The 13,493-nt window shown below is 38.3% G+C and overlaps 1 protein-coding gene across 1 annotated transcript in view; it reads left to right on the top strand.

Annotated features, from left to right (window-relative positions):
* OXCT1 (3-oxoacid CoA-transferase 1) overlaps window positions 1-13,137 on the top strand; it is a 146,611-nt gene extending 133,474 nt beyond the window's left edge. Inside the window, exon 17 of the mRNA XM_050793457.1 lies at window positions 11,457-13,137. Coding sequence (XP_050649414.1) covers window positions 11,457-11,498 — 42 coding nt within the window. The 3' untranslated portion in view covers window positions 11,499-13,137. The remainder of the gene's footprint in view (window positions 1-11,456) is intronic.
* Window positions 13,138-13,493: the final 356 nt, after the last annotated feature.

Below are 13,493 nucleotides of genomic sequence, written 5' to 3'. Positions count from 1 at the left end.
AATAAAATGTTCTACTTAATACCTGGATTATCAATAAGGATACATTTAATTACAAAAGTACATTGAAGATAGTATTTCTTTTTTGATAATTCAGAAGACATTCTATGTCCTAATTCAGAAAATATTCCCTGTGGTTATCACTGCATAGCTAGCATTGTACTCCATATGTGACTATGTACTAGTTGCTAAAGTTCTGTTTGAGAAAAGTCCCTAGAACTCAGCCTTCAACTGGCAGTGAACATTCTAGAAGGGAATGATTGGCCAATGTTGCCACATAAAGTAAAAAAGGTAAAATCCTAGTGCAAAACAATTTTAAAATGTGTTGGTAAAAGTCCTGTATCCCTAAGGATATGGATAAGTGAATGGGCAAAGCCTACATAATGTGGATATTAGCTGATTGGATATTAGCTGTGAATTCTTTGAAACTGGGAATTCCAAAGTAAAAGACTAAATGTGACAGCATCAGATAATAGGATGTGACAAAATTTTGGTTTTAGGATATCAAAAAAAGAATGATAATGAAGTATTTGGGCACTGTTAAAAAAATAATTACTAAGACTTTTTCATATATATCAGTGTTATTAGCCATAAAAAAAAAATGGAAAAAAAATATTATTTCTATCACATGAAACAGCTTCTGTTTCTTTTTTTATTATACTTTAAGTTCTAGGGTATATGTGCACAAGGTGCAGGTTTGTTACACATATATACATGTGCCATGTTGGTGTGCTGCATCCATTAACTTGTCATTTACATTAGGTATATCTCCTAATGCTGTCCTTCCCCTCTCCCCCCTCCCCACAATAGGCCCCACTGTGTGATGTTCCCCTTCCTGTGTCCAAGTGATCTTATTGTTCAATTCCCACCAATGAGTGAGAACATACGGTGTTTGGTTTTCTGTTCTTGTGATAGTTTGCTGAGAATGATGGTTTCCAGCTGCATCCATGTCCCTACAAAGGACACAAACTCATCCTTTTTTATGGCTGCATAGTATTCCATGGTGTATATGTACCACATTTTCTTAATCCAGTCTGTCACTGATGGACATTTGGGTTGATTCCAAGTCTTTGCTATTGTGAATAGTGCTGCAATAAACATACGTGTGTATGTGTCTTTATAGCAGCATGATTTATAAGCCTTTGGGTGTATACCCAGTAATGGGATGGCTGGGTCAAATGGTATTTCTAGTTCTAGATCCTTGAGGAATCGCTACACTGTTTTCCACAATGGTTGAACTAGTTTACAATCCCACCAACAGTGTAAAAGTGTTCCTATTTCTCCACATCCTTTCCAGTACCTGTTGTTTCCTGATTTTTTAATGATTGCCATTCTAACTGGTGTGAGATGGTATCTCATTGTGGTTTTGATTTGCATTTCTCTGATGGCAAGTCATGATGAGCACTTCTTCATGTGCCTGTTGGCTGCATAAATGTCTTCTTTTAAGAAGTGTCTGTTCATATCTTTTGCCCACTTTTTGATGGGGTGGTTTTTTTCTCGTAAATTTGTTTGCATTCTTTGTAGGTTCTGGATATTAGCCCTTTGTCAGATGAGTAGATTGCAAAAATGCTCTCCCATTCTGTAGGTTGCCTGTTCACTCTGATGGTAGTTTCTTTTGCTGTGAAGAAGCTCTTTAGTTTAATTAGATCCCGTTTGTCAATTTTGGCTTTTGTTGCCCTTGCTTTTGGTGTTTTAGACATGAAGTCCTTGCCCATGCCTATGTCCTGAATGGTATTGCCTAGGTTTTCTTCTAGCGTTTTTATGGTTTTAGGTCTAACATTTAAGTCTCTAATCCATCTTGAATTAATTTTCGTATAAGGAATAAGGAAAGGATCCAGTGTCAGCTTTCTACTTACGGCTAGCCAATTTTCCCAGCACCATTTATTAAATAGGGAATGCTTTCCCCGTTTCTTGTTTTTCTCAGGTTTGTCAAAGATCAGATGGCTGTAGATGTATGGTATTATTTCTGAGGGCTCTGTTCTGTTCCATTGGTCTATATCTCTGTTTTGGACCAGTACCGTGCTGTTTTGGTTACTGTAGCCTTGTGGTATACTTTGAAGTCAGGTAGCGTGATGCCTCCAGCTTTGTTCTTTTGGCTTAGGATTGTCTTGGCAATGCGGGCTCTTTTTTGGTTCCATATGAACTTTAAAGCAATTTTTTTCCAATTCTGTGAAGAAAGTCATTGGGAGCTTAATGGGGATGGCATTGAATCTATAAATTACCTCGGGCAGTTGACCATTTTCACAATATTGATTCTTCCTGTCCATGACCATGGTATGTTCTTCCATTTTTTTGTGTCCTCTTTTATTTCACTGAGCAGTGGTTTGTAGTTCTCCTTGAAGAGGTTCTTTACATCCCTTGTTAGTTGGATTCCTAGGTATTTTATTCCCTTTGAAGCAATTGGGAATGGGAGTTCATTCATGATTTGGCTCTCTGTTTGTCAGTAAGTGGTGTATAAGAATGCTTGTGATTTTTGCACATTGATTTTGTATCCTGAGACTTTGCTGAAGTTGCTTATGAGCTTAAGGAGATTTTGGGCTGAGACGATGGGGTTTTCTAAATAAACAATCATATCATCTGCAAACAGGGACAGTTTGACTTCTTCTTTTCCTAACTGAATACCCTTTATTTCTTTCTCTTGCCTCATTGCCCTCACCGGAACTTCCAACACTATGTTGAATAGGAGTGGTGAGAGAGGGCATCCCTGTCTTGTGCCAGTTATTAAAGGGAATGCTTCCAGTTTTTTCCCATTCAGTATGATATTGGCTGTGGGTTTGCCATAAAAACCTCTTATTATTTTGAGATACGTTCCATCAATACCAAATTTATTGAGAGTTTTTAGCATGAAGAGCTATTGAATTTTGTCAAAGGCCTTTTCTGCATCTATTGAGATAATCATGTGGTTTTTGTCTTTGGTTCTGTTTATATGCTGGATTACATTTATTGATTTGTGTATGTTGAACCAGCCTTGCATCCCAGGGATGAAGCCCACTCGATCATGGTGGATAAGCTTTTTTGATGTGCTGCTGGATCCGATTTGCCAGTATTTTACTGAGGATTTTTGCATCGATGTTCATCAGGGATATTGGTCTAAAATTCTTTTTTTGTTGTGTCTCTGCCAGGCTTTGGTATCAGGATGATGTTGGCCTCATAAAATGAGTTAGGGAGGATTCCCTCTTTTTCTATTGATTGGAATAGTTTCAGAAGGAATGGTACCAGCTCCTCCTTGTACCTCTGGTAGAATTCAGCTGTGAATCCATCTGGTCCTGGACTTTTTTTCGTTGGTAGGCTATTAATTATTGCCTCAATTTCAGAGCCTACTATGGTCTATTCAGGGATTCAGCTTCTTCCTGGTTTAGTCTTGGCAGAGTGTAAGTGTCCAGGAAATTATCCATTTCTTCTAGATTTTCCAGTTTATTTGCGTAGAGGTCTTTATAGTATTCTCTGATGGTAGTTTGTATTTCTGTGGGGTTGGTGGTGATATTCCCTTTATCATTTTTTATTGCGTCTATTTGATTCTTCTCTCTTTTCTTCTTTATTAGTCTTGCTAGCGGTCTATCAATTTTGTTGATCTTTTCAAAAAACCAACTCCTGGATTCATTGATTTTTTGGAGGGTTTTTTGTGTCTCTATCTCCTTCAGTTCTGCTCTGATCTTAGTTATTTCTTGCCTTCTGCTAGCTTTTGAATGTGTTTGCTGTTGCTTCTCTAGTTCTTTTAATTGTGATGTTAGAGTGTCAATTTTAGATCTTTCCTGCTTTCTCTTGTGGGCATTTAGTGCTATAAATTTCCCTCTACACACTGCTTTAAATGTGTCCCAGAGATTCTGGTATGTTGTATCTTTGTTCTCATTGGTTTCAAAGAACATCTTTATTTCTGCCTTCATTTCATTGTGTGCCCAGTAGTCATTCAGGAGCAGGTTGTTCAGTTTCCATGTAGTTGAGTGGTTTTGATGGAGTTTCTTAGTCCTGAGTTCTAGTTTGATTGCACTGTGGTCTGAGAGACAGTTTGTTATAATTTCTGTTCTTGTACATTTGCTGAGGAGTGCTTTACTTCCAACTATGTGGTCAATTTTGGAATAAGTGTGATGTGGTGCTGAGAAGAATGTATATTCTGTTGATTTGGGGTGGAGAGTTCTGTAGATGTCTATTAGGTCTGCTTGCTGCAGAGATGAGTTCAATTCCTGAATATCCTTGTTAACTTTCTGTCTTGTTGATCTGTCTAATGTTGACAGTGGGGTGTTGAAGTCTCCCATTATTATTGTATGGGAGTCTAAGTCTCTTTGTAAGTCTCTAAGGACTTGTTTTATGAATCTGGGTGCTCCTGTATTGGGTGCATATATATTTAGGATAGTTAGCTCTTCCTGTTGAATTGATCCCTTTACCATTATGTAATGGCCTTCTTTGTCTCTTTTGATCTTTGATGGTTTAAAGTCTGTTTTATCAGAGACTAGGATTGCAACCCCTGCTTTTTTTTCTTTTCCATTTGCTTGGTAGATCTTCCTCTATCCCTTTATTTTGAGCCTATGTATGTCTCTGCCTGTGAGATGGGTCTCCTGAATACAGCAAACTGATGGGTCTTGACTCTTTATCCAATGTGCCAGTCTGTGTCTTTTAATTGGAGCATTTAGTCCATTTACATTTAAGGTTAATATTGTTATGTGTGAACTTGATCCTGTCATTATGATATTAGCTGGTTATTTTGCTCATTAGTTGATGCAGTTTCTTCCTAGCATCAATGAACTTTACATTTTCGCATGTTTTTGCAATGGCTGGTACCGGTTGTTCCTTTCCATGTTTAGTGCTTCCTTCAGGATCTCTTGTAGGGCAGGCCTGGTGGTGACAGAATCTCTAAGCATTTGCTTGTCTGTAAAGGATTTTATTTTTCCTTCACTTATGAAACTTAGTTTGGCTGGATATGAAATTCTGGGTTGAAAATTCTTTTCTTTAAGAATGTTAAATATTGACCCCCACTCTCTTCTGGCTTGTAGAGTTTCTGCCAAGAGATCTGCTGTTAGTGTGATGGACTTCCCTTTGTGGGTAACCCGACCTTTCTCTCTGGCTGCCGTTTAAATTTTTTCCCTCATTTCAACTTTGGTGAATCTGACAATTATGTGTCTTGGAGTTGCTCTTCTAGAGGAGTATCTTTGCGATGTCTCTGTATTTCCTGAATTTGAATGTTGACCTGCCTTAGTAGGTTGGGGAAGTTCTCCTGGATGATATCCTGCAGAGTGTTTTCCAACTTGGTTCCATTTTCCCCATCACTTTCAGGAACACCAGTCAGACGTAGATTTGGTCTTTTCACATAATCCCATATTTCTTGGAGGCTTTTTTCATTTCTTTTTACTCTTTTTTCTCTATACTTCTCTTCTCGCTTCATTTCACTCATTTGATCTTCAATCACTGGTATCGTTTCTTCCAGTTGATCGAGTCGGTTACTGAAGCTTGTGCATTTGTCACGTAGTTCTCATGTCATGGTTTTCATCTCTAGCAGTTCTTTTAAGGTCTTCTCTGCATTGATTATTCTAGTTATCCATTCTTCCATTCTTTTTTCAAGCTTTTTAGTTTCTTTGCGCTGGTTACGTAGTTCTTCCTTTAGCTCTGAGAAGTTTGATCGACTGAAGCCTTCTTCTCTCAACTTGTCAAAGTCATCCTCCGCCCAGCTTTGTTCTGTTGCTGGCGATGAGCTGAGTTCCTTTGGAGGGGGAGATGCGCTCTGATTTTTTGAATTTCCAGCTTTTCTGCACTGCTTTTTCCCCATCTTTGTGGTTTTATCTGCATTTGGTCTTTGATGATGGTGACGTACTGATGGGGTTTTGCTGTGGGTGTCCTTTCTGTTTGTTAGTTTTTGTTCTAACAGTCAGGACCCTCAGCTCCAGGTCTGTTGGAGTTTGCTTGAGGTCCACTCCAGACCCTGTCTGCTGGGGTATCAGCAGCAGAGGCTGCAGAAGATAGAATATTGCTGAACAGCGAGTGTTGCTGTCTGATTCTTGCTCTGGAAGCTTCGTCTCAGGGGTGTACCCAGCCGTGTGAGGTGTGAGATGTCGGTCTGCACCTAGTGGGGCATGTCTCCCAGTTAGGCTACTCAGGGGTCAGGGACCCACTTCAGCAGGCAGTCTGTCCATTCTCCGATCTCAACTTCCGTGCTGGGAGAACCACTGCTCTCTTCAAAGCTGTCAGACAGGGACATTTACATCTGCAGAGGTTTCTGCTGCTTTTTGTTTAGCTATGCCCTGTCCCCAGAGGTGGAGTCTACAGAGGTAGGCAGGCCTCCTTGAGCTGTGGTGGGCTCCACCCAATTTGAGCTTCCCAGTGGCTTTGTTTACCTACTTAAGCCTCAGCAGTGGTGGGCGCCCCTCTCCCAGCCTTGCTGCTGCCTTGCAGTTAGATCTCAGACCTAGCAATGAGGGAGGCTCCGTGGGTGTGGGCCCCTCTGGGCCAGGTGTAGTATATAATCTCCTGGAGTGCCATTTGCTAAGACCGTTGGTAAACTGCAGTATTAGGGTGGGAGTTACATGATTTTCCAGGTGTTGTGTGTCTCAATTTCCCTTTGCTAGGAAAAGGAATTCCCTTCCCCCTTGCGTTTCCCGGGTGAGGCGATGCCTCACCCTGCTTCAGCTCTCGCTGGTCGGGCTGCACCCACAAACCAGCATCGACTGTCCAACGTGCCCCAGTGAGATGAACCCGGTACCTCAGTTGAAAATACAGAAATCACCCATCTTCTGTGTCACTCACGCTGGGAGCTGGAGGCTGGAGGTGTTCCTATTCGGCCATCTTGGGCAACCCCCTAAAACAGCTTCTTTAAAAAATCTGTAATGACTGCCACAGTTTTGTTCATGATTTTGTATCAATTGAAAGTTGGAGTTTTCCATCGGAGGGCAGTATCTTGAAGGTCATCATATATCTGGAACTTGGTAGAGGCTGTGGAAATTTTGTTGTAGAAATGCAAATATTGATTATATTTCTGGAACCTTCAGCACATACCCAAAATGAGATTCTAGTCAGGAGCTGTTTACAGATAGAGAAGCCAGCCATATGATTCCTCTCCCTCAAAATGTGGATGCTATGAAGATAGGGACTTTGCTGTTTCTTGGGGATTGAGTGCTGAATCGCTTGAGAGAAGGGAGCTGAGCAGGTAGAGGTAAAAGTATTACTATTATACAGGCTAGAGTGAGGGATGTGGCCTCAGTGTACAGCCACAGCAGGCTTCCCAAGTGTGAACCCCACAAATACAGAGGCTTCGGCTTCCAAGTATAGGCAACACCAGAGAAACCCAGGCCACCTACACAAGGGGAGCCTTCATTGCTAAGCTTCCATCCACATGGCTGAGAGCAAAACAGAGCATTGCTTTCTAGGTGAAGACCTCAATGAAGAGTAAGAGTCAGGCTAAGTTTCACATGTTAAGGTTCCTCTGCCCAAATAATCATTTAACTACATCAATAAGGGACACACCAGAGACCAGGGTAGTTACACGAATAGACAGGTGTCCTTCTGCATGGAATGGAATATGAGAAGTGGGGAATAAAGGTTCCCCTGTCCCCAGCGCTATTGGTAGAGCCGTGTACATATGTTCATGCTCTGCAAATGCTCGTGATGCTGTTCAGTAATGCTTTCCTATTTTTAAATAACTGTGGTAAAAACTTTAAAAAAATTTACCATCTTAACCATTTTTAAGTGTACAATTCAGTAATATTAAGTGTATTCACATTGTTATACAACAGATCTCTAGCACTTTTATAACTTGCATCTCTGAAACTATTCATTAAACACTTAATTCCACAGCCTTTGGCAACCACTTTTTTTGCTTTCTGTTTCTATCATTTTGACTGTTCTAAATACCTCATATGCATGGAATCATAAGTATTTGCCCTTTTGTGACTGGCTTGTTTTGCTTAGCATAATGTATTCAGGGTTCATCTGTGTTGTAGCATCTATGACAGGATTTTCTTCTTTTTAAGGCTGTATAATATTTCTTTGTGCATATATACCACACTTTCATTACCCACTCATCTGTTGGTAGACATTTGGGCTGCTTCCACCTCTTGGCTACTGTGAATCGTGCTGCAAAGAACATGGATGTGCAAGTATCTTTTTGAGATTCTGCTTTGAAATTTTTTAGATATATAATTCAGAATTTGGATTGCTGGATCATATGATAATTCTATTATTAATTTTTTGTGGAACTGCCATACTGTTTTTCACAATGGTTGCCCCGTTTTACATTCCCACTATTGGTGCACAGGGGTTCTAATTTCTCCATATCTTTGCCAACAGTTATCTTCTGTTTAATAGTGGCCATCGTAATGGGTGTGAGGTGATATCTCATTGTGGTTTTGATTTGCATTTCTCTGGTGATGTTGTCAAAGTTTCTCATATATTCTGGATGCTAATTTCTTATCAGATATGACTTTTGAATATTCTTTTCCATTCCATAGGTTTGTTTTTCACTGTTTTCTTTGACACATGGAAGTTTTTAAGTTCGATATAGTCTTCTGTCTTTTATGCTACTAGGGCCCAACATTTTCACAACTAAGGAATCCTTTGGCTTATTTTTCTCCCATTGTCCTCAGATTTTGAAAGAAGTCTGTCTCCCAAATATTTAAAGAGTCAAAATGATGTCATATTAAAGCTGTGACAAGTTAATGAATATGTTAAATTTCTTCATTTTTTGGCTATACTTACAGCATTCAGTATGCCAATTAGTTGGTGGGCCAAAGTATTAGGTTGATGCGAAAGTAATTGTGGTTTAATAAATGGTTTTGCCATTGAAAATATCAACTTTCAATTGGTTATTTGGGTTGTTTCTTTTCTGATGAATGCTTAAGCTATGTAAAACAGGTGTTTTTATAAACCATGTGTCTGTGGACCTCTTTTGAAACAATATTTCTTTGATTTTATCTTTTTAACTTAAAAAATTAAAGTGTAATCCATATTTAAAGATTATGTGGTAGAATAAACTTCCAGACGTCACTAGTCATACACCCAATGTATGTTCCATATTGAGCTGTAAAATGTGGATAAAATAGAACTAATTTATAGTTCTTGCTCCCAAGAGCCTTGGCCTTATTCTCCAGGCAGGAATATACCCGAACAAACTAGTGGCAAAACAAACAAACAAACAAACAAACAAACAAAAACTAGTAAAAGCATTGCTTGTTAATATGTTTGCAGTGGAATCTGAAAGAGGCCAGCTGCAGACATTCCTTGCCAAATTGAATAAATTTATACTTTCAGTATCTACTGTGAACTGGCATTCTACCAGAGTTAAGCAATATACTTTTGGGATATTAATGCACTGGGAAGACAAATCATTGGCTTATCTTCTATACCTAAATCATGTCACCTTATGCTTAGCCTGTAGATCACGTTGGCAGAATAAGCTCCTTTGGCTTGCATGAATTTACAGTGTTGATGAGACTGGGAGAACAGATTGAGAAATGGTGATTTAGTAGATGTTTTTCATTAAAAAGCAAGCAAAGCCAGTCTATATAAAGCGTTACTTTTGATGTCATTTTTGACATTGAGAATGTAAATGACATTAAGAGCTCAAAATAGGGCTGACATAACAAAGAAAAGGATCAGATGTTTAGTTAAAAAAATTAATGTGTCCAGTTTCTTTTTCAAGGAAGTGCTATGAAGCATCTATAGAAAATAATTTGTAGTAAAAAAAAGTTTCGCTAAATTGGGCTAGGCATGGTGGCTCACGCCTGTAATCCCAGCACTTTGGGAGGCCAAGGCAGGTGGATCACCTGAGGTCAGGAGTTCAAGACCAGCCTTACCAACATGGAGAAACCCCGTCTCTACTAAAAATACAAAAACCAGCTGGGCATGGTGGTGCCTGCCTGTAATCCCAGCTACTTGGGAGGCTAAGGCAGGAATATCACTTGAACCCGGGAGGTGGCAGTTGCGGTGAGCCAAGATCATGCCATTGCACTGCGGCCTGGGCAACAAGAGCGAAACTCCATCTCAAAAAAAAAAAAAAAAAAAAAAAAAAAAATAAGGTTTCACTAAGTTATTTCCACAGATGCTCTGTTGTTTAAAAAAAAGAAAGAAAATGAACTGTGAGACATACTTATCTAAATACTAAATGTTATTCTTAGTAGAGTTGAAGATCTGTGCATATGTGTGATATTACTTTTTGTCTACTTATTCTGTTTGTCTCTATGTCTACTCTTAGAAATAAGTCATAATGCGTTCTCATTTACCCTAAGCTATATACCAAATCTTGCTGAACTTTTTTATTCTTATTTATTCTTATTTATTCTTTTAGTAGACCTTTTTGCCATTCTGGTTTAGTACTTTAGGAGAAAAATGGAAGAGAGGACATTAACTCTTGATACCATAAAGAGTTAATTGTGAAGAGCTAATGCAGACATTATTTATAGATGGACTAAAACTGTTTAACCTAATGAAAGCCAAATGATTGCCTGTTCTTTCAGTTTTTAATACTGGGTTAACTATCAGGAACCTCCCTTCTAGTTCTTTGAAACTTAATTATCTACTTATTCATTCATTTGTTCATTTATCAATTTAAGAAAATATTGTTTATTCTGGAAGGTAAAATGCTAATTGGGCTCATTTCAGTTGCCACATCTTTGAGAATTTCACAAAGCACCCAAGTTTTGGTATTTCCTTCTTTCCATGAGGACTGTTACTAACTAGAACCCAATCAGTATTTGCCATGTTGAATTAAGGAATCTGAACCTGGTACCACACTTTGAAAAATCTGTCACAGTTAAACTGACCACTTATATTTATGGTTCTCCTGCAACCAGCTCTACCTTAAATATACATACATTGTCACTTTTCTCTGCTTGAAGATTTGCAGGAAAGCATTGACTATTTTATACACTGAACATAATTATAATCAACATTTGATTGTTTTAATGCTCTAACTTCCATATTTTAATAACTTTGAATCCTCTTATTGCCTTTGTATCATTTCTGTTCTGATTATGAAATTTCCAATAAGATTTATCATTGATCATACGTCTCTTCATTAATATGTATTTAGGTAATTGAAAGACTACATAAAACATCTTTCAACAATATTATGAATTGGCTGGATCTCTTTTGAGGTTTTGGAGACTTGGGGTTTGTACTGTGTCTTAAATGAAGTCTCAGAGGCATCAGTCTCAGAGATCAGTGATTGATCTGACAGGGCGCTTGGTTATTGGGATCCTTTGTTTTCCTCTGCTCCTTTTCCACCTGCTCCTTGTTGCTAGCCTTGTTCATCCTTAATTTAGGAGCTAATACAAGAAGGTTGAGAACTACGAAATACCCAAAATGTAAACAGAACTATTCCGTCTCAGTGTTTCAGGGTGGAAAATCATATGGAAACTCCAGGGAATGTCTATGGCAAGGCTGCTTGTTTCCTACATGATTGAAATTTGGAAATTAAAAGGACAGAGATTTATATCATGCAGTTTTTCATAATTTGATTTCTTTTCCTCTTTTACCAGGTTTCACCAAAACTCATGCCAATGCAGCAGATCACAAATTGAAACGTGAATATTTGTACCAGGCTGCGTGTTTTTCATTTTAAACACATAGGATTTAATTGAAAGGACACCAGTAATCATAATTGTGTATTTAACAGGTGGTTTTTGATTAGTTTTCTTCTAGGGTTTCAGACTTTATGCATCCATACAAACTGTTCTCTAGGCATGCTGTGACATTTTAATAAAAAGCAAAAGGAGCATTTATAATTATCTCATTTGTTAAGTACTGAGAAAGTTGTCTTTATAATAGGTAATTTATTGAATGCATTTTCACTGAATATGGTATGTATGCTAAATTATATGAACCTTTCCCCAAGAAGGGCCCTAGAAATTGATGTGGCTTTCCTCTTAACTATTATTAATCCTGAAAGAAAGATAACACATGTGATTTTGTGGTTAGGAGAGTTGCTGTCATGATTGTGTTTTCTTCAACCTCCTCTGACTTTTCTTTTGGGGCTTCAGATTTTATGATTACATCTTCTAGAGCATCCCCCTTCTTCCCATACTGCTTTTAAACAAATGCCCAAGAAGACAAGCAGGAGTGCGGGAGAGCAGGGAGAAATAATTAGTTCAAACCAACTATCTATCTGTGCTTTTCAAAGACTAAGGCATATTATAGGAATAGGAACAGAAGAAACTGATTCTTCTGTTTTCTCATTTTAAAACAGTCCAGTATTCCTTTGTATTCTCAAGGGTCCTTGAGAATATTTCTGTTATTGAGACCCTGTGGGCTACTTGTACTGTACCTCCTCTCAAGCCAAGAAGGGCTGCAGGATAATTTACCATGAATCCTTAGTAGCAGTGACAGCAGAGTTAAAAAATAAAAGGTGCTTTACTTTCAGGCTCTCGTTTTGGTTCAGAAAAGATTTTAAATATTGAATGACACTTCTACAGAACCACGGTTTTTCTTCTGCCAAGGCTACTTCCTTTAACAAAGTCTTTTTAATTCAGCCTTGTCCAACTAGGGAAAATAATGATGGACAAGTCTAGGGATTTGAAGTCATTGAACTTTTAGTGTCAGGGAATAAACATGGTGGGTAGATCAGGTTTGAAAAAAACTTCTTTAGAGGTATTCTCAATACCAGACAGGGGCCCATGGGAATGATTTCAGAAGCATCCCAGATAATAGATGGGTAAGAAGGCTAGACACCCTGAAGAACAAGTGAGACAGCTGGCCTCTGGACAGAGGTAGGCATAGTACGGTACAATATATCATTCCTCTGGTCCTAAATATAGGAATTTATTCATGTTTTTAGGTGATGGTGGTCATTGAAACTCACTTGTCTTCAGGTGTAGCTACAATTGTGTAATGTACAATATTAGAGAAAAGACAGGCTTTTAATAAGTAACACACACCGTATATAAAATAGCCTTTCTGGCTGGCCACATGGTGAAATGCGTACCTTCCCAGTACTGGGGGGAAAAAATGATCTTTCTTAGAATGTGCAAGTTTCATGAGAGTAATATATTGATATGATTTTGAAAAGAATTGTTGATAGTTACATCTTCAAACTTGCTTATCATTCCAGTATGCGTCTTTAAGATATTGTGATTCTAAGTAGATGACTTTATATTCTTGATTAAAGAGTGCTATACATGTTAAGAAATGCATTACTGAAAGTAATAAATATTCCAAAGTGATATAGATCAGTGTGACTGTCCTTTATTTCACTTGGGAATGGCATTGCTAAATGTGGGAATAATGCAACAGATTGTCAGGATAGCTAACAATGAAGTCAGCACACATCACCACTTCTAGTCAAGTTGTTGCTTTCCTTTTTATCTTACCAGAGAAAAGATATTGTTCTTCTAGAAAGATCAAATGAACATTGAGTTTCACAACTTGCTCCTTGTCAGAGCCTGCTATGTTTGTAAAAATCATTTATCCAAGGCTTCATGGGTGAATCCTTGTTTGCTTTTTGTGTAACATTTCCCTTTACTGTACACGTTAGTTGCCTAGTGCTGTGAGTTTATTTCCATTTTGAACTGGCTCTAGTG

This window comes from Macaca thibetana, chromosome 6 (genome assembly GCF_024542745.1).
Source record: "Macaca thibetana thibetana isolate TM-01 chromosome 6, ASM2454274v1, whole genome shotgun sequence".
Classification (NCBI taxonomy): domain Eukaryota; kingdom Metazoa; phylum Chordata; class Mammalia; order Primates; family Cercopithecidae; genus Macaca; species Macaca thibetana.
Note: the sequence above shows the minus strand (reverse complement) of the source record. Positions and strands in the feature narration are given on the sequence as shown.